This window comes from Heptranchias perlo, chromosome 16, assembly GCF_035084215.1.
Source record: "Heptranchias perlo isolate sHepPer1 chromosome 16, sHepPer1.hap1, whole genome shotgun sequence".
NCBI classification, from domain to species: domain Eukaryota; kingdom Metazoa; phylum Chordata; class Chondrichthyes; order Hexanchiformes; family Hexanchidae; genus Heptranchias; species Heptranchias perlo.
Window position 1 is genome coordinate 43,239,715 of NC_090340.1, and position 20,512 is coordinate 43,260,226.

Sequence of the window (20,512 nt, forward strand, 5' to 3'; positions counted from 1 at the left end):
AGAGGCCACGTGAGATGGCAAGGTCGAGGGGGTGGCCGTGAATATGGGTAGGGGAGTTTATATGGATGGAGGGATTAAGGGAGGATAGAAGAGCAGTGAACTCAGAGGAGAGAGAGCATGATGAGTTGAGATGGGGGTTGAAGTCATCGAGGATAAGAAGTCGCTCGGTGCAGAGGCTGAGGTAGGAAAGCAGTGACGATATATTGGTGAGAAACTTGGCATGGTACTAGGTGGGTGGTAGACAACGAGAATTTTAAAGGAGAGGTGAGAAGGAAGGAACAAGGTGAGTTGCTCAAAGGAGGAGAAGGTGCCGGAGGAGTAGGAGGACAGATCAAGGTCTGATTTAGTGATAAGGGCCACACCGCCACCACAGCAGTCTGGATGGGGCAAGTGGTGAAAGATGTAGCTAGATGAGCAGGCTTCATTAAGGGGGAAGGTGTCATCACTCATCAGCCAGGTTTCCGTCAAGGCCTTGATGTCGATGCAATTATCCACAATAAGCTCATGGATGGCAAGGGCCTCGTTCACAAGTGAACGGACATGCTGGAGGGAGATACGGAGAGGGACGATGATAGCTGATCCGCTGGCAGAGTCCACAGGTTCAGCGCTGTGGGGGTGAGAGGGATGGGAAGGGGATTGGCAAGATTAGCCCCCAGCGGGCATGCTGGGCGGGAAGCTCGGTGAAAGAGTACAATGGGGCAGTTTGGGTTGCCGCTCATAAGGAGGCAGTGCCTCAGTGGGCCCTCCGGAGGATGCCAAGAGAGGCACAGAGGGAAGCTGTAGGTTTATCAAAGAGGGAGTCAAGCCTGGGATGGTGGCAGGAGAGTTGGAAGGTTGAGGAGTGCTGAAAGTTTGGGGTAGGGATTTGGGGGGCAGAGTACTCGAGAGGGGAAAAATGAAACGAGGCATGATGACAGGAGAGAGGGACCTTGGAGGGGTAAAGAGAAAAGAAGAAAAAAGGGAAATGGAAGTAATGGTCTTAGGTCCAGAGTGGCAGCCAAAACGCGCACGCGAATGTACACAGGGAAAGTCAAGTTACATAGGCATGGTTATATAGCAAGATTAGGATAGATAGGTCCTGGTAATAAACAAGGAATAGAAAGGAGACAATAGGAGGGAGTCCAAAGTTAAAGTCAGAGGTCCGCTGGTGGTATAAGATTGACATAGATAGGGTGGAGTCTGCTTGGAGCATCGACGAACTGGTGTCCAGCTTCGGAGACAGATGTGGAGGGCAAGCCACTAGATTGTCTCCAATTCCACGTGCTCTCATTTTTGTTAACAGTCTCTTATGTGGAACCTTGTCGAATGCTATCAGCACGATCTGATAAACACTCCCCTGTCCTCTTGGTTCAGTGAAGCGCATTTCATTCAATGAGAACAGGTGAGGGTGACATCATGGGAAGTGAGGTCATTAGTGAAGCCGTAGATTTTTAGCATGTGCTGAAAGCGATGTCATCGGGTGGCCCGGCGCATGTACGGGAGGACGTCACGCGTTGATCAAAAACCAGAAGTTCGCACGCTGTAGCTGACCACTCCCATCAAACTGAACACTCTGGGAGAGAGCTGCATAGACTAATGGGGCATTGTATGCGGTTCCATGGATTGTTTTCAGGTTTATTGGATAGAAAGTGGGGCGAGGGGAGGAAGGGGTCACCTTTCACATTACAAAGTGAATAGTGACATTGAGTCCGATGAGGTCATTTGCTGCGCATGCGCCAGGCTTTCTGAGAAATCAACTCGCTGCCATTCGTGCTCAAGAGTGTGATCCAGGTCTAACGGGGTGGAGGAGGAAAACGTGATCCAGGTTTAATCGGGGTGGGGGAAAGAAGAGAGCATGATCCATCTCCCCGCCTGGACCACGTCCTCCCTCTCTTACAGCCCCTTAGATCTGAATCACATTCTCTCCCCTCCCCCCTGCTCTGCTCCCTCTGGGCTCCCCCCTTCCCCTGCTGCCTCTGCTCCCTCTTTTCTTCGCTCCCCTTGTTTCTGCTCCCTGCTTCTCCCCTTCCCCCTTCTTCTCCACTTCACTGCTTCTGCTCCCCCCCTTCCCCTCTACTTATAGGAACATAGGAACAGGAGTAGGCCATTCAGCCCCTCGTGCCTGCTCCGCCATTTGATAAGATCATGGCTGATCTGTGATCCAACTCCATATACCCGCCTTTGGCCCATATCCCTTAATACCTTTGGTTGCCAAAAAGCTATCTATCTCAGATTTAAATTTAGCAATTGAGCTAGTATCAATTGCCGTTTGCGGAAGAGAGTTCCAAACTTCTACCACCCTTTGTGTGTAGAAATGTTTTCTAATCTCGCTCCTGAAAGATCTGTCTCTAATTTTTAGACAGTGCCCCCTACTCCTGGAATCCCCAACCAGCGGAAATAGTTTCTCTCTATCCACCCTATCTGTTCCCCTTAATATCTTATAAACTTTGATCAGATCACCCCATAACCTTCTAAACTCTAGAGAATACAACCCCAATTTGTGTAATCTCTCCTCGTAACTTAACCCTTGAAGTCCGGGTATCATTCTAGTAAACCTACGCTGCACTCCCTCCAAGGCCAATATGTCCTTCCGAAGGTGCGGTGCCCTGAACTGCTCACAGTACTCCAGGTGCGGTCTAACCAGTGTTTTGTATAGCTCCCCGTTCTCCCTGCTTCGCCCCTTCCCCCTTGCTTCTGCTCCACCCCTCCCCCCTGCTTTGTCCCTTCACCTCTGCTTCTGCTTCCCCTGCTGCTACTCTTTTCCCCCCTTCCTCTCCTTTTGCTTCCCCTGGTGCTACTCTTTTCCCCCTTCGTCTGCTCCCCCTTCCCCCCTGCTCCACCTTCCCCTCTACTTCTGTTCCTCCTTCCCCCCCCCCCGTTTCTGCTTCCTGCACTGCTTCTGCTCCCCCCATCCCCCTACTTCTCCCCTTCCCCTGCATCTCTGCTTCACCCTGCTTCTCCCCTTCCCCCATGCTTCTGCTTCCCCTTCTTCTCCCCTTCCCCCTGCTTCGCCCCTTCTTCTGCTTCCCTCCACTGCTTCTCCCCTTCCCCCCTGCTTCTGCTTCCCGCGCTGCTTCTGCTCCCCCCACTCTCTGGCTTCTCCCCTTCTGCCTGCTTCTCCCCTTCGCCCTGCTTCTCTGCTTTCTCCAGGATGTGCTCTCCTCCCCCTTATGACTACCTGGTGCTTGGCCTCGGGTCCAGCAGTTGGTGACTAAAATGCGCATGTTTGGCCCAACATGTTCCGGGCCTGAGTGTGCATGCGCTAGTCCCTGGCAGTAGTCACAGCAGCTTTCGTCTTCTATTCCTCTAGAAATGAACTCCAATATTTTGTTTATACTCTTTATGGCCTTATCAACTTGTGTTGCTACTTTTAGAGATTTAAGTACTTGTATTCTCAGATCTCTTTGCTCCTCATCACCATTTAGTTTCTTACCTTACAAGAAATAAATGACCCCCTTATGCCTCCTACCAAGGTTGAAACCATCTCTGTTGTATTTGTTTGAAGTCTAAATTACTGCCTGTCTAATTTTCAGAGGTAACCTGACCTGAAATTTAGCAAGATTTTTTAAAATAGATGTCATTTGTCCATGTACTTGAAACTTATGATGCAGAGGCATTTATTTGGCAAAATATGGCAGCTCTAATTTCAGAACCTTTTGTTTTGCATTTATATTTCATGCATCTACACAAAATTATGATTTTTAGGAAAATGGTCAGTTTAATACAGTAATTTAAACCTAGAAGTTTACGTTACACCCTTTAATCAATTTTCTCCCTGTTATACACATTTTTTTCCAGTCCTATTCTTGCCTATGTAAATAGTGATGGAAGTGAAAAACGCACTTAAGTCATATGCTCATGTGACATTCATTGGCTGGTTGCTTTGTGTCTTGTACAAGCATTCTATTTCTTTAATTGACCACTTGGTGGTGCCAAGAGTCAAACAATCTATTTTACTAAGACTATAGCAGTTACAAATTTAATATATACTCTACAGAAGTGATCAATATCAAAATTTGTAGCTTAATAGTCAGGGTAAACATAAAATGGAAAAGTAACAGTGGAACCTTTGAAGTAATCTGCTCACACGTGTTTTCACAATTGGAGACACAGATTGATGGCGTTCCTGATATTACACTTCAAGCGTTGGAGATGGGTTTAAGCTCAGAGAAAATAACGGTTAGCAATTAAATGGCAATTAAGAAACTGTATTTCCATAAGATTCATAAATCATCAGTTGCCCTTTTCGCATTTGCAACATGGGTGACAGCCTAGATTGTTGGGGTATTGGCTGTAAAATCCCAGGTGTATACAATTCCACAGAACGAAATTGCTCAATTTGACACCAATTGAAAGTATCACTCAAGGCCTCAAGGATAGTTAATAGGTAAAATAGAAATGGCACATTAATGAAATAGGTGAGGATCTTTTAGTGCTAAAGTGAATTTCTTTATCCATTGAGTTACTTAGTTGTGGCAAGTAAGGCTGGAAAATAGCCTAGTTCTACTTATCACTATTAGTTATTTCTGTGTTTTACAAAGAAAGAACTAGCATTTATATAGCGCCTTTCACGACCTCAGGATATCCCAAAGCGCTTTACAGCCAATTAAGTACTTTTGAAGTGTAATCATTGTTGTAATGTAGGAAAGCCTAGATCTATCCAGTGATGGAATATTGTGGCAGAATAGCTTACTTGGTATTACTTTTGTCTTTGAGTCAGAAGGTTGTGTATTCAAACTCTACTCAAGGAGTGAGATAAGAACATAAGAAATAGGAGCAGGAGCAGGCCATACGGCCCCTTGAGCCTGCTCCGCCATTCAATAGGATCGTGGCTGATCTTCTACCTCAAGTCCACTTTCCTGCCATATCCCCATATCCCTTGATTGCCTTAGTGTCCAAAAACCTATCGATCTCAGTCTTGAATATGCTCAATCACTGAGCATTCACAGCCCTCTGGGGTAGAGAAATCCAAAGATCCACAAGCCTCTGAGTGAAGAAATTTTCCTCATTTCGGTCCTACATGGCTGACCCATTATCTTGAGACTATGACCCCTAGTTCCAGACTCTCCAGCCAGGGGAAACAGCCTCTCAGCATCTACACTGTCAAGCCCTCTAAGAATTTTATACATTTCAATGAGGTCACCTCAAATATATTACATTCACTGGTTTCCCCTGATCTACCCTGCTAGTTACACCCTCAAAAAACTCTTAATATATTTGTCAAACATGATTTCCCTTTCATAAAATCGTGTTGACTCTGCCTAATCATCATATGATTTTCTAAGTGCTCTGTTATTATGTCCTTAATAATAGATTATAGCATTTTCCCTACTACTGATGTCAGGCTAACTGGCTTATTGTTGCCCCGTGGAATATATGGCACGGGGAGGGAGAATAAATATAGGCTCACATTGCACTGCAGTGCTGGGGACTGCTACATTGTAAGCAGTGTAATTTTTCAGATGAGATGTCAGACTGAGGCATCTGCCTGTTCTAGTGGTACAGGTGGATGTTACCATGGTACTAGTTGGAGAGGAACAAGAAGTTTTCACCGTATCCTGGTTAACATCCCTCCCTCAGCTTGTGGGAGCTTGATGTGCACAAGATGGTCACTTCATTTGCCTAAAGAAGTCAAAGTAATCCAAAGTAATTAAGTGCATGAGATGTTATAATGACAGTACATAAATGCAAGTAAAAACAAAAATACTACAGATGCTGGCAATCTGATGAAACAAAAAGCTGGGAACACACAGCAAATCAATCCACATTTGTGGTGAAAATAGAGTCATCATTTCGGGTGCATACCCTTCATCAAGCCACTAGATGCAGCATATAAATGCAAGTCCCTTTCTTCAATGTTCTTGAGTTGCAGAGCAAATCCATCTTTTGTGTCTGGAGTCAGAACAAGTAAAAGCCATGCAGACCGATGACCTTAACGAGGATGGCCCAATTCCATGCTGGAGCCTATCTCCACAAAAGCAAAGGAACATGACTGGGTCCTATATGGCTCAACACCATAACTGTTAGATCTTCAAGCAGATTTTCACATTTTTGTGGTGAACTCAAAAGCTGCTGTAGATATAGTTGAATAGACCATCAGTCCAAAATCTGTCACAATACTGGTGGCAAAACCTCGCACACACATTTTCTCCTGCCTGTGCACTTTAGTCTTGCTGCGTCTTCGCCCCTGCCTCATCCATGCCTTTGTTACCTCTAGACTTGACTATTCCAATGCTTCCCTGGCTGGCCTCCCATTTTCCACCCTCCATAAATTTGAGCTCATCCAACACTCTGATGCCTGTTGTAAGATTATACCATCAGCTGTGAAATCTCACACCCTAACTTGCACCAAGTCCCATTCACCCATCACCTCGCAGACCTACATTGGCTCCCGGTCTGGGAATGCCTTGATTTTAAAGTTGTCATCCTTGTTTTCAAATCCCTCCATGGCCTCACCCCTCCCTATCTCTGTAACCTCCTCCAGCCCTACAATCCTCCGAGATCTCTGCGCTCCAATTCTTGCCTCTTGCACGTTCCCAATTTTAATCGCTCCACCATTGGCGGCTATGGCTTCAGCTGCCTGGGCCATAAGCTCTGGAATTCCCTCCCTAAACCTCTCCGCTTCTCTACCTCTCTCTCCACCTTTAAGACGCTCCTTAAAACCTACCTCTTTGACCAAGCTTTTGGTCATCTGTCCTAATATCTCATGTGGCTCAGTGTCAAATGTTGTTTATCGCTCCTGTGAAGCGCCTTGGGACATTTTACTACATTAAAGGTGCTATATAAATGCAAGTTGTTGTAGTTGTAAATAGAGATTCAAAGGCAGTCTTAAAGTGACATCTGCTAAAAGAGTTTGTTGAAACATGCAATGAGCTATAGGAAATTGTAACCTTTGACCATTGTCCAATATACTTTCTCCAAGCCTTTTTGCACTCTCAGTAACCCTTTAAGATCAAGAGAGTATCCATCACATATTGGTCTGGCTGCATCCAGTTGACATCACCTTTTATTGGAACAAAGGAATGATAGTTATTAAAACGGAAAGTACTGAATGGGGAAAAGCTATTTGGTTCATCAAGGCTGCTGCTTCCAGAATCTACCGCATTATCGACCCCACCTCTCCCATTTAACTTCTAGAGGGAAAATTCTACCCAATTCCCAAGAGCATTTGAACAAAATTAAAATATTAATTAATTAAGACTATTCTACCCTAGCCTACTGCTCTCTCAGGCCAAGCACCACAGGAACAAACCATTGTGCTCTGTGGAATATTTGAACAGCTCAATCTCTAATTATCCCGATAACCTTCTGTGCCAATGACCATCAGAAATGATCTAACTCTTTAAAAAAAAAACGACACAACTGCTTTCCTGGGAGTAAGTTCCATGCATCCGCTATTGATGACAAATTAAGAACATTAGAAGTTGGAGGAGTAGGCAATATGGCCCCTAGAGCCTGCTCCGCCATTCAATAAGATCATAACTAATGTTCTACCTCAACTCCACTTTCCGTCCCATCCCCATATCCCTAGATTCCCTTAGTGTCCAAAAAACCAATCGATCTCAGTCTTGAACATACAGAATTCCAAAGATTCACAACCCTGAGTGAAGAAATTTTTCCTCATCTTGGTCCTAAATGGCCAACCTCTTACCTTGAGACAATGACACCTAGTTCTAGACTCTCCAGCCAAGGGAAATAGCCTCTCAGCATCTATCCTGTAAGAATTTTATACGTTTCAATGAGATCACCTCTCATTCTTCTAAACTCCATAGAATATAGGCCCATTCTACTCAATCTCTCCTCATAGGTCAACCCTTACATCCCAGGAATCAATCCAGTGAACCTTTGTTGCACCACCTCTAAGGCAAGTATATCTTTACTTAGGTAAGGAGACCAAAATTATACACAGTACTCCAGGTGTGGTGTCACCAGAGCCCTAAATAATTGCAGCAAGACCTCCTTACTATTGTACTCCAACCCCCTTGCAATAAAGACTAACATACCATTTGCCTTCCTAATTGCTTGTTATACCTGCATGTTAACTTGCTGTGATTCATGTACAAGGACACCCAAATCCCTCTGACCACCAACATTTCTTAGTCTCTCCCCTTTCAAAAAATATTCTGCTTTTCTATTCTTCCTACCAAAGTGGATAATTTCACATTTCCCCACATTATAATCCATCTGCCACCTTCTTGCCCACTCATATAACCTGTCTATACCCCTTTGCAGCCTCTTTGCATCCTCCTCGCAGCTTACTTTCCCACCTAGCTTTGTATCGTCAGCAAACTTGGATACATTACACTCGGTCCCCTCATCTAAGTCATTGATATAGATTGTAAACAGCTGAGGCCCAAGCACTGATCCTTGCAGCACCCCACTAGTTACAACCTGCCAACCTGAAAATGACCTGTTTATTCCTACTGTCTGTTTTCTGTCTGTCAACCAATCCTCAATCTATGCTAATATATTACCCCCAATCCCATGAGCTCTAATCTTGTGTGGCACCTTATCAAATGCCTTTTGAAAATCCAAATATACTACATCCATTGGTTTCCCTTATCTATCCTGCTAGTTACACCCTGAAAAAACTCTAATAGATTTGTCAAACAATTTCCCTTGCATAAAACTGGGTTGACTCTGCCTAATCATGTTATGATTTTCTATATGCCCTGTTACTACATCCTTAATAATAGCTTCTAGAATTTTCCCTACTACTGATGTCAGGCTAACTGGCCTATAGTTCCCTGTTTTCTCGCTCCCTCCTTTTTTGAATAGTGAGGTTACATTTGCTACCTTCCAATCCATGGGGACCATTCTAGAATCTAGGGAATTCTTCAAGATCAAAACCAATGCATCCACTATCTCTACAGCCACCTCTATTAGAACTCTAGGACGTAGGCCATCAGGTCCAGAGGATTTGTCAGCTTTTAGTCCCATTAATTTCTCCAGTACTTTTTCTTTACTAATCTTAATTACTTTAAGTTCCTCACTCTCATTAGACCCTTGGTTCCCCACTATTTCCGGTATGTTTTTTGTGTCTTCTACCGTGAAGACAGATATAAAATATTTGTTTAACATCTCTGCCATTTCCTTTCTCCCTATTATAATTTCTCCTGTTTCTGCCTCTAAGGGGCCCACATTTACTTTTATTAATCTCTTCCTTTTTACATACGCATAGAAGCTCTTACGATCTGTTTTTACATTTCTTGCTAGTTTACTCTCATAGTCAATTTTCTCCCTCTTTATCAATTTCTTGGTCATCTTTTGCAGATTTCTAAAACCCTCCCAATTCTCAGGCTTACCACTCTTTTTGGCGACACTGTAAGCCTCTTTTAATCACTATCCTTAACTTCTCTAGTTAAATATGGTTGGATCATTTTTCCCATGGAGTTTTTATTCCTCAAGGGAATGTATATTCATGAGAATTATGAATTATTTCTTTAAATGTTCACCGTTGCTTATCTACCATCATATCTTTTAATCTAATTTCCCAATCTACCTTAGCCAACTCACCCCTCATACCTACATATTTGGCTTTGTTTAAATTTAAGACCCTAGTTTTGGACTAAACTACATAACTCTCAAAATTAATATGAAATTCTATCATATTATGATCACCCATCCCCAGAGGATCCTTACCTACAAGATTACTAATTAACCCTATCTCATTACACAATACTAGGTCTAAAATAGCCTGTTCCCTAATTGGTTCCTCAACATATTGTTCTAGAAACTGTTTCAAATGAATCCCATGAACTCGTCTTCCAAACTACTTTTGCCAATTTGGGTTGCCTAGTCAATACGAAGATTAAAGTCCCCCACAATTATTGCATTTCCCTTGTTACAAGCTCCTCTAATTTCCTGATTTATACTCTGTCCAACACCATAACTACTGTTAGGGGGCCTATAAACTACTCCCACCAGTATTTCCACCCATCCTGATTTTCTGAGCTAAGATCCTTTCTCACTACTGCCTTTACCTTATCCTTTATCACGGCTACCCCGCCTCCCCTTCCATTTTGTCTATCTTTTCTAAAAGTACCCTGGAATATTTAGTTTCCAACCTTGGTCACCCTGCAACCGCTTCTCTGTAATGGCTACTAGATCAAACCCATTTATCTCTATTTGTGCTATTAATTCAAATATCTTGTTTTGAATGCTTTGTGCATTCAGATATAGCGCCTTTAATATTAACTTTTTACTATTTTTCCCTGATGTTACCTTAGTCACAAATGACCTATTACCTTTGTTAAACTCTATTCCTCCCAAACACACACTGCTTGTTTTTACCCAAATCACTACCCTGCTCTAGTCTTGACTTTTCTCTTTAGAATTCTAAATTTACCCTTACCTGAACCCTCCCTCCTGCACCCCCCCCCCCCCTTATTCATTTAATTATATCATGCCTGCTCAACAGCACCTGTTCTACTCTGGTGTAATCCTTTGAAATTGAACAAATCTTTTATATTGTTTGAAAGAAGTTCAACCGCCACATAAATAGCTCAACCTGTCTCAGTTCTCTTTCTAATCTGGTGCTTTGAGCTTTTAGGGTTCATTTTGTGTCGTACATTGACCCCAAGGTCTCTAGTGCCTCCAGCAATCAAAGAAGAGGGTGGGGTTCAGCTAAAGACCTTTATCTCCTGCGTGCAAAACAAAAAAAATCTTAACTGTGCAGTGCTGTGCTATGCTTGTACTTGATTTTTTTTTTAAATGGAAAACTTGGGTATAATTTGCTGAACCACATGGAGCAAAAAGAGCCCACGTTTGTTCCTAGGCTTAATAATGAGGCAGCACTACTGAGATGCTGCAGTTGGTATTAGTGAGTGTAGGCTTTGGAAGAGGAATGGAGAGGGGGAAAAAAATAACAAAACGGAGCAGGATTCCCACTCATGATTCATGGTGCTGGAAATGCATGTGTAAGGCAAAGATGGAGCTTAGATGTAATGCTCCAGACAAGTAGCCTATTATCACTGTCTAATATATCCTAATTGTATATTTCTCACTTTTATTTCCCCTCTCGCCAAGAAAATGTTCTTTCTTCCAAGGGCAATGATTCATGCTGGTGCAGCCTATTGATACAAACAGCATTGCCATGCCTTGCCCATGTGACAATTCTTCACGTGGAACCTAGGCAGTGACTACTGGCAGGCTTTTTGAACTTAGGGCATCACAGCAGAGCCAATTCTGTCCTCAACCACCATCTCCATAGAATCATAGAAAGGTTACAGCACAGAAGAAAGCCATTTGGCCCATCGAGTCCACGCCGGTTCTATACAAGAGCAATCCAGCTAGTTCCACTCCCCTGCCCTTTCCCCGTAGCCCTGCAATTTTTTTCCTTTCAAGTACTTATCCAGTTCCCTTTTGAAGGCCATGATTGAATCTGTCTCCACCACCCCCCCACCCCAGGCAGCGCATTCCAGATCCTAACGACTCGCTCTGTAAAGAAAGTTTTTCTTCATGTCACCTTTGGTTCTTTTGCCAATCACCTTAAATCTATGTCCTCTGGTTCTTGACTCTTCCGCCAATGGGAACAGTTTCTCTCTATCTACTCCGTCTAGATCCTTCATGATTTTGAATACCTCTGAAATCTCCTCGCAACCGTCTCTGTTCCAAGGAGAACAACCCTAGCTACTCCAGTCTATCCACTTAACCAAAGTCCCTCATCCCTGGAATCATTTAGTAAATCTCTTCTGCACCCTCTCTAAGGCCTTCACATCTTTCCTGAAGTGTGGTGCCCAGAACTAGACACAATACTCCAGTTGTGGCTGAACTAGCGTTTTATAAAAGGTTCATCATGACTTCCATACTTTTGTACTCTATGCCTCTATTTATGAAGGCCAAGATCCTGTATGCTTTCTTAACCACTTTTTCAACCTGCCCTGCCACCTTCAACAATTTGTGCACATATACCTCCAGATCTCTGTTCCTGTACCTCTTTTAGTGTTGTGCCCTCTAGTTTATATTGCCTCTCCTAATTCTTCCTACCGAAACATATCACTTCTCATTTTTCTGCATTAAATTTCATCTGCCATGTGTCCGCCCGTGCCACCAGCCTGTCCATATCCTCAACAGACACAGTTTCCTATACAGTCACTAAATAGCAATCAGGAGTTGGAGATTTTTTCTTTCCCCTTCAGATTCCAGGGAGGTGAGTTATGCAAAGAGCAAAATATTACAGCTGCTGGAAATATGAACTAAAAACAGCAAATGCTAGCAACATACAGTCAGGAGAGAGGAGGGTAGGGGTAACGTTTCAACTTTTTGTTGACCTGAAACGTTAACCCTACCTTTCTCAGCACAAATGCTGCCTGACCTGTTAGCCAGGATGCAATAATTCACCCGAGAGTGAACTCAGTCCAGGCCAGTAATTGAACCTGGGATCTTTCTGGTGTGTATGGACAAGGACCATCAAGGATAAGATATTTTAATCATTAGACACAGCTGCAAAAGAGCATAAAATGATGGACAAAGAATAACTTGCATTTATAACAGGGCAGAGATTGCTTGCAAAATAATGTTGAGTTCAACAGCGCTCACCGTTGTTGGTGGCAAAAGGGAGGAGCAAATTCCAGCGCTCGTACACGCGCAGTGAAACACAGAATCCAGAACTTGCTCCTACTGGTTTGCCGGCGATATGACAGCTTCGATTTAAAGGTATACCACCTGCTGAAATCAGGGAAATCATTGAAAAAGTGCCAACGTGCTCATTTGCCCAGTTGGAAAGTAACTAATATCGTCACAAAATAGGTAAGCTTAAAAATACCAGGTCTAAACTAAGTTTTAATAGCATGATAATTCATAATTTTTAGTTGTTTGGCAGTCATTAACTTTTAAAAATATAGAGTCTCATTACTCCTTATTTTAAGAGTTTTCGGTCATTAAAATTTTTTTAAAAAAAACTTTTCCCATCTGTCTTATTTAATTCAATTATTTCTTACCCTCTTTTTTTTGTTGTCTATAATTGTTTTTACAATGATTTCAATGTTGTACCTTTCGCTTTCGGGTTTTCATGTTGGAAGCCTGCAGAAACAGTTTTGGAGCCGGTCAAAAATGCTGCAATCTGATTGGTCGAGGGGACAGCGTGATCCTCTCGCTTATCCCACAGGTCCTAGCTTTGTTTGAACAGACACTGGGCTCGACTCCGCTTCCTATTCGAGGAAGTGCCCGAAGGAAAGACCGTAGTAATTAAATGGGTTAGTGTAAATCTATGAAACGGCGAGCACTGTTAGTTCACCACTCCAAGCAATTTCTGCCCCATTAACACCTTTCACAACCTCAGGACATCCCAAAGCACCTTGCAGCCAATGGAGTGTTTTGAAATGTAGTCATTGTTGCAATTGTAGAGCAACACAACAGCCAATGTGCGCAGCAAGGTCCCCCAAACAGCAATTAGATAAATGACCAGATAAGCTGTTTTGGTGATGTTGGTTGAGGGATAAATATTGACCAGGACACTGGGGGGGAAGCTCCTCTACTCTTCTTTGAATAGTGCCATGGGATCTTTCATGTCCATCGTAGGGTAAAGACAGGGTCTCAGTTTAATGTCTCATCCGAAGGAAGGTGGTTTCCTACCATTTTGCACCTTTATATGCAGGTTATGTGTGCAGTTTTGGTCTCCTTACCTAAGGAAGGATATACTTGCCATAGAGGGAGTGCAGCGAAGGTTCACCAGACTGATTCCTGGGATGGCAGGACTGTCGTAGGAGGAGAGATTGGGTCGACTCAGCCTGTATTCAGAGGGGATCTCATTGAAACATATAAAATTCTGACAGGGCTAGACTAGATGTTTCCTTGGATACGGGGTAGGATGAGGAGAAATTTCTTCACTCAGAGGGTGGTGAACCTGTGGAATTCTCACCACAAAAGGCTGTGGAGGAAAAGTCACTGAATATATTTAAGAATGAGCTAGATATATTTCGAGACACAAAAGGCATCAAGGGGTATGGGAAGAAAGCAGAAATATGGTATCAGCCATGATCATATCGAATGGCGGAGCAGGCTCAAAGGGCCGAATGGCCTATTCCTGCTCCTATTTTCTATGTTTCTATGTTATTAATCAAAAGATTCTCTTTAACCAGAAAGTATAACACGGCAGGAATTCAATATATCTGAAGTGGTTTTAAACAATTTAATATTTTAAGATTTTGCAGTACTCCGTTGAAAAAAAACGTACTCAAGGACATTCAAATATCCTATATATGCACTGTGTGTTTTGAACAGTATTTTAGTAACCTTAGGAATAGAGACTCAATTTAATAAACTTCAATGTGCGTTCGAAGCATTGGTATAATAGCACATATTTTACAATGACAAATATTAAATGATTTATCAGACTGTACAAACATTCGCTAATACATCTGAACACAATTTACAGACAAATGTATTAAAAACTAAGCATTTTGATCATTGGAAATCATCTGTTGTGGTAAAAACAATTTTTATTCATCATCCATTTACTGATGGAGTAACTAACATACAAGTCCATGTCCTAGTCCAAAAAAATTATGGAAAACTTGTTCCTGAATGAAAGAAAACAAAAAACATTACTGAAAAGGTGCTGAAAATATATCAGCAACATCTGCTGCAATTGGCTCTTATATGAAATGCAATGATCTCCAAATATTGGACAGCGAAAAGCTCACTTTTCTGTACGACACTTGTATTTTTTTTCCCCCTAGTATGGGTTCCCCTGTGGGCTCAATGCACAATGTCACAATGTGACGTGGCAGTGAAACATACAGTACAGGGTGGTTACATTTTCAGCGTTTCATGTGTTTCACTAGCTGCTGAAACAGGACAGCAGAGAGGATTACAAATTTGGTCTAAGTGGCCCCAGGCTACAAGGGTGGAAAACAAAAAGATAGATGAGAACAACCAAGGTTCCTACTCCTAATTGCTATCCAGTAATCCATGCTGAAAAGTGAACATGAAGATGTTGCGTACGGCAATGTTCAGCTGCAGTGCCCTTCAAGGTAAAATAGCCTGCCTGACACCAACTATCTAGGTTGACACAAAGAATGGCCAATTGGGGAAAGCAGCAGAGGGCAGTCCATGCAATGGAACCATTCTTGCACGAGTCAGCATCTTCATAAGGAGAAAATTTAGGGGAACAGGTTAAGGTCTAGTATTTAAATGCAGTCAGAATAATTATGAAATATTGAACAAACTTGCATTTATATGTATCCACCCTACTTTAGTGATTTCATAAAAGTATCTTGGAAGACAATTTTCATGAAACCAAAAAAAGAGCATGTTTAATATAGAAAACAAAACTGACAAATCGCAATATTTCAAGTTGATTCACTCAAATTCTGTGGAAGTCAGATTGTCAACCTTTTTATATAACTTCACAGAACCCAGTCATTTATAAAAAGATACAATATTTGATGCTCATACACCACTGGAGACAGCCACTATTTACCTAAAAGTACTTTCCAGGAAATTACAGCTTCATCACCATCTGAATCCCTTATTACAGCCTCAGCTCCCCAGTTGGCCTAGCCGGTAAAGGCACTGATCAATATGTTAATAAACTATACAGACCAGGGAGTTCCTAGATTTGATCCCTAATCTTATGCAGAATTAGCCACTCAATCAGGACAGCACCTGGAGCATTAAACTTGGCTACAGTGTGCCCAGGTTGGAGGGGAAATTGGACAGGTTTCCCACTTTCGACTGTTATCCAATGACCCACGTTGGTAAGTACTAAACTCAAACAAGAAGAATGGCTATTTGGTAGAACTGGCAAGGGGCTGCAGGTGCTTGTGTAACCATATTCCAGCATGAGTCAGTAACTTCAGAGATAGGAAGAAAATTGGGAGAGGAAAAAAAGCTACAGGCTTTTCTTTTTAAAGCTGTATTCAAACCACAAGACCAATGTAATTCCAACAGTTCATAGTCAGCCTTCAGTACCCTAAGTTTTAGTTTAATCCTAACTATCATATAACAAAACATTATGCAGCTAAAATATACGATTGGGATACCTCAATATTGTGCCACAGTATTATTTTTAGCTGGGCAAACACAGTCGCTGCATATTACTAAAATACTTTGATAAACACAAGCAGTGTTTACTAAAAACACAATCTATTACATTAAAGAGCATGAAAAGCAGTTTTTGTAATTGAATATTAATTATACATTGTGCCTAACCACTATGGTACACAGCAGCACTTATGTTCAATTTGATTAGATTAACTGAGGTGTGTCCATCAATAGTTAACACCAATCAAACTGTAATTCCATCAACTGTCCCAAAGTGGATATTCATCAACTTTGGTTCTTGTAATCCCAATTCCACCAAAATTCTAACTGTCCATCCTTTATTTTTACAATCCAACAGCATTCACATAGTTTTTTTAACCAGTTTAAACTGGATGCAAGTTTTGTTCATCATCTTGTACATGCCTTGCTGGAGGTCCATCCTCTCCTGTATCTTGTTTATCTTTCTCAGCTTCAACCCAGCTCTGAGGTGGTATAATTTTCTTTGGGCCAAAGGGTGGAGGGCCAATAAGTACTTCAATGTCATCATAATTTAGAACTTCTCTCTCCACGAGTGCATTTGCAAGCTAAAATTTAAAACTAGAGAACTTAGAATAAAAGATTATAAATATAAAGTCATAATTCAAATTACCATTCTTTAGGTCCAAAAACTAAGATTAAATGAAACAATACAATTTAAGTGTAATTATCTTTGGTAGAATTTAAACTAACATATCAAAGAGTAAAAGTATGAATTAGACAGACCCCTTTTGGGACAATTAAAACTGACCATGTCCTGCAATATTCAAGTTCCTGAACTAGTTTTGTTAGAATGGCAAGTCATCCTTATATAAGGATATTAACCTGTGAGAATACCACAGAGCTTCCCCCAATGGCTCTGTGAATTTACCTAAAGGTACCTGAGCCACACAGAATGGGTAAGATACCTGATATCGGTAGAGGTGATGGTAGTGGTCTCAGCGTCCCTGGTTGAGCGAGGGACAACAAAGAAAGCCAGGGTTCTCACTCTTGGATTGCTACCCAGCGACCTCAGCTGAACTGCACATATGGACATTATGTAAAGACAGGATCGGCTGGGCTGTAATGCCACTGCAGTTAAATAGCCTGACAATGTTCTCCATCGGGGTCCATACATGAATAACAGCTCTTAGGCAAGGTGACAGGTGAACTGATGCCTGTGGAACTGTACCCATTAGAAGTAAACGCCTTCAGGAGTGAAGGAAAAATATTGGTAAAGGGAGAAAAAATTGCTACAGATTAGCACAATGTGTTTTTTTTAAAACACAGTTTGTTTCCACATTCCTATAATGGAGGGATCTCAGCAGTGCATGCTCCTTGAATAGATCCACTAATTTGAATCCTTTGGTTATCCTTCAAAGAGCACTTTTAAACAACATTAAACTTAACATTTTTAGGCAGGTGCTGGGCATCTCATTCTGTTGGTTTAAACTTTTCTACACCATCAAGAAACTCGGTAGTTATAACATTTTATTGCTTATTCAAAAAACTCAGATTCCACGTGATTCATGAATTGGAAAACAGAATGACATTAAAAGTCATTAAAAGGCTTCATCAAGAACATGGAAATATACAACACCAGAACAGACCATTACAGTCCATCAGGCCAGTCCTAAAGTTCAAACTTTATTGTATGTCATACCCTTCTTTCAACAAAACTAAATTGGCTCCTTTTTGAATTTGCGGACATAATCCACCTCTTATTTATCAGACAGTCACCTCCCTCCGTCTACGTGAAGCAGTTAAGTCTAAATTAGTTCACCTTCTTTTCTCTCAGCTTGAGTTTATGTCCCCTTCTTAGAGAGTTTGTGATTATGCCATTAAAACAATTTATTTGCTAGGAATTCACTGCAAAAGGTTGGATGATGAAACTAAAAAATTATTTTGATGTGATCAGCCCAGCTTTTGACTATTTTATAGATCAAATATAGGAATGCGCACTGCTGGCTGTGTTTTCATTCACACTCCAATTACACCTGGAAGTACTATTTCTTCTTAGCACAGTCCCCATGGTTTATAGTGGGTGCGTTCATGCTAATGCAATTTGCCCACTTATACATGGTGACCACTGTATTGTAAGCAGAATTTGGACAACTTCAGAAATTAAAACTTAACGTTGCTGTCAGCTTTGAGATTTGAGTTCCGATCTCCACCCCCTCTCTCTTTCTCACGGAGGTGATTCTCCAAAGTAGCAGTCAGGAATTAGCCCTTTATAGGTGGTCTGTCCTCATCTCTCCTGCTTCTAGTCAGAATTTGCTGTTGGTGACATGGAGAGGAATTCTGGGCTTCTATATTGTTCATTTTTAAAAATTATATTTGAGCAAAATATTCCTGGCTACAGACGAGCTATGCAAAGTGGAAACTTTTTGCCTTATTCAGCTTCGGAGCTGAATGGGCTGAAGTACCAAGCAGTCTGGTCAGTTTCACCACTACAGCAGGTATTGTAAATGCAGCTCGAGTTTCCAGCAAGCTTTGTCACCAGGGGCTGCCTGAAAGGACTTAATGACAGGTATTCACACTTTAGGTACGAACAGCTGCTTGAACTGCCCAAAATAGTCAGCGCTCTTAATATGGTTTAAGCGGCACCTTTGTAATTGACACTTGTGGTAATGGCAAATGGTTAGTGCCATTTGTCAGATATAGGTGGCTGTCCGGGATAAGCAGGGACAGTGTAAGCAGTGGGGACTGTACCAGTAAGGGTTAACCTTCAACCCCCACCCAGTAAGCGCTGGGAAAAAAAATTAAACTTGTACATTCTTATTCCGGTACTTAAAACGGGCCAAATTTTACTTTTTGCAGGTGTAGCTTTTGAAATTACACAGGTGCTCTCTCTTCCCAGAGATCTGAGGGGACTTCAAAAGCTGCACCTGGATAAATAAAACAGATAATTAAGAAAATTGCATGCAGAAAGGAGATGGTTTGTTTCAATTTTCCCCTCCCCCATAGCATTTAGCTGAGATTTTTTTTAACCTAATCTCACTTTACAAGATAATAGTAAATCCAGACTGTACTAGATAGTGTTTCCTGTAGATAATGCTTAGCTATAGAAATGTAATTTGACAGATTTTTTTTTTAGAAAGTGTACTGTGTTTTCAAACTGTAAAGAACATTCAGTAGGTGTGGCGGCCAGGGAGGAGTGCATGAGAAATAACTTTTAATCTTCAGTATTACCCTACAGGAACAGTAAGTGAAATTTAAAATGACTTCTTCCTGAGCTTAGGTATTCTTATTTATCTCTGTAAAAGTAACCCGCTGGAGATCTGCAATCTCAAGTCTCCACCAGAAAAAGAGTTACTGAAAAGATATCTACCGAGGCCATCTTTAGCTGGGCAGTATTAAGCATGTGGATTGATGACCTTCCTGGCCATGGGTGCTAATCGTGGCATAAAAGCAGTGAACAGTTCCAGTATAGATCAGAGCTGTAGTTCCACCAAATATTCAGCTTAATGCTCACTACACCAGGATCAACATCCTGGATGCCAGTTACTACTACAATTAAGAACACTTCCACCAAATGACGAATAACCTGAATACTTCATCTAATTGGGTCTCTCCTGATCAGGAAACCCAAAATGGTATGTCACCATCAGGCAGTTTATTTGTGATATGCACAAATTAGAATCTCTTGTTCCTTGCAGAACGACAACAACTTGCATTTATATAGTGCCTTTAACATAGTAAAACATCCCAAGGCGCTTCACAGGAGCGTTATTAAACAAAATATGACATGGAGCCAAATAAGGAGACTTTAGGACAGGTGACCAAAAGCTTGGCGAGAGAGGTAAAGAGGCAGAGAGATTTAGGGAGGGCACGGCCACCAACAGTGGAGCGATTAAAATCGGTGATTGCGCAAGAGGCAAGAATTGGAGGAGCGCAAAGATCTTGAAGGGGTGTAGGGCTGGAGGAGGTTAGAGAGATAGGGAGGGATGAGGCCATGGAGGAATTTGAAAACAAGGATGAGAATTTTAAAATCGAGGCATTTCCGGACTGGAAGCCAATGTAGGTCAGCGAGCACAGGGTGATGGGAGAATGGGACTTGGTGCAAATTAGGATACAGGCAGCAGAGTTTTGGATGAGCTCAAGGTTATGGCGGTGGAAGATGGGAGGCCAGCCAGGAAAGCATTGGAGTAGTCGCGTCTAGGAGGTAACAAAGGCATAGACGAGGGTTTCAGCAGCAGAGGAGCTAAGGCAGGGGTGGAGACGAGCAACGTTACAGGAAGTGGAAGTAGGCGGTCTTGGTGATGGAGTGAATATGTGGTCAGAAGCTCATCTCAGGGTCAAATAGGATGTCAAGGTTGCAAATGGTCTGGTTCAGCCTTAGACAGACAGTGGCCAGGGAGTGGGATGGAGTCGGTGGCCAGGGAACGGAGTTTTTGGCAGGGACCAAAGATAATAGCTTCAATCTTTCCAATATTTAGTTGGAGGAAGTATTTGCTCATCCAGTACTGGATGTCAAACAAGCAGTGTGACAAATGAGAGACAGTGGATGGGGTCAAGAGAGGTGGTGGTG

General features: G+C 42.1%; 1 protein-coding gene across 3 annotated transcripts in view; it reads right to left on the reverse strand.

Moving 5' to 3' along the window:
• Nucleotides 1-14,101: 14,101 nt before the first annotated feature.
• spg7 (SPG7 matrix AAA peptidase subunit, paraplegin) overlaps nucleotides 14,102-20,512 on the reverse strand; it is a 54,830-nt gene continuing 48,419 nt past the window's right edge. The window contains exons 17-18 of one of the 3 annotated variants that reach the window (XM_067998029.1): nucleotides 16,390-16,550; nucleotides 14,102-14,501 (exon numbers count right to left, since the gene is read on the reverse strand). In XM_067998029.1, the coding sequence (XP_067854130.1) occupies nucleotides 14,471-14,501; nucleotides 16,390-16,550 (192 nt within the window). In that variant the 3' untranslated portion in view covers nucleotides 14,102-14,470. Of the gene's footprint in view, nucleotides 16,564-20,512 lie in introns of all 3 variants that reach the window. The other 2 variants (XM_067998028.1, XM_067998030.1) reach the window with 2 other exon arrangements.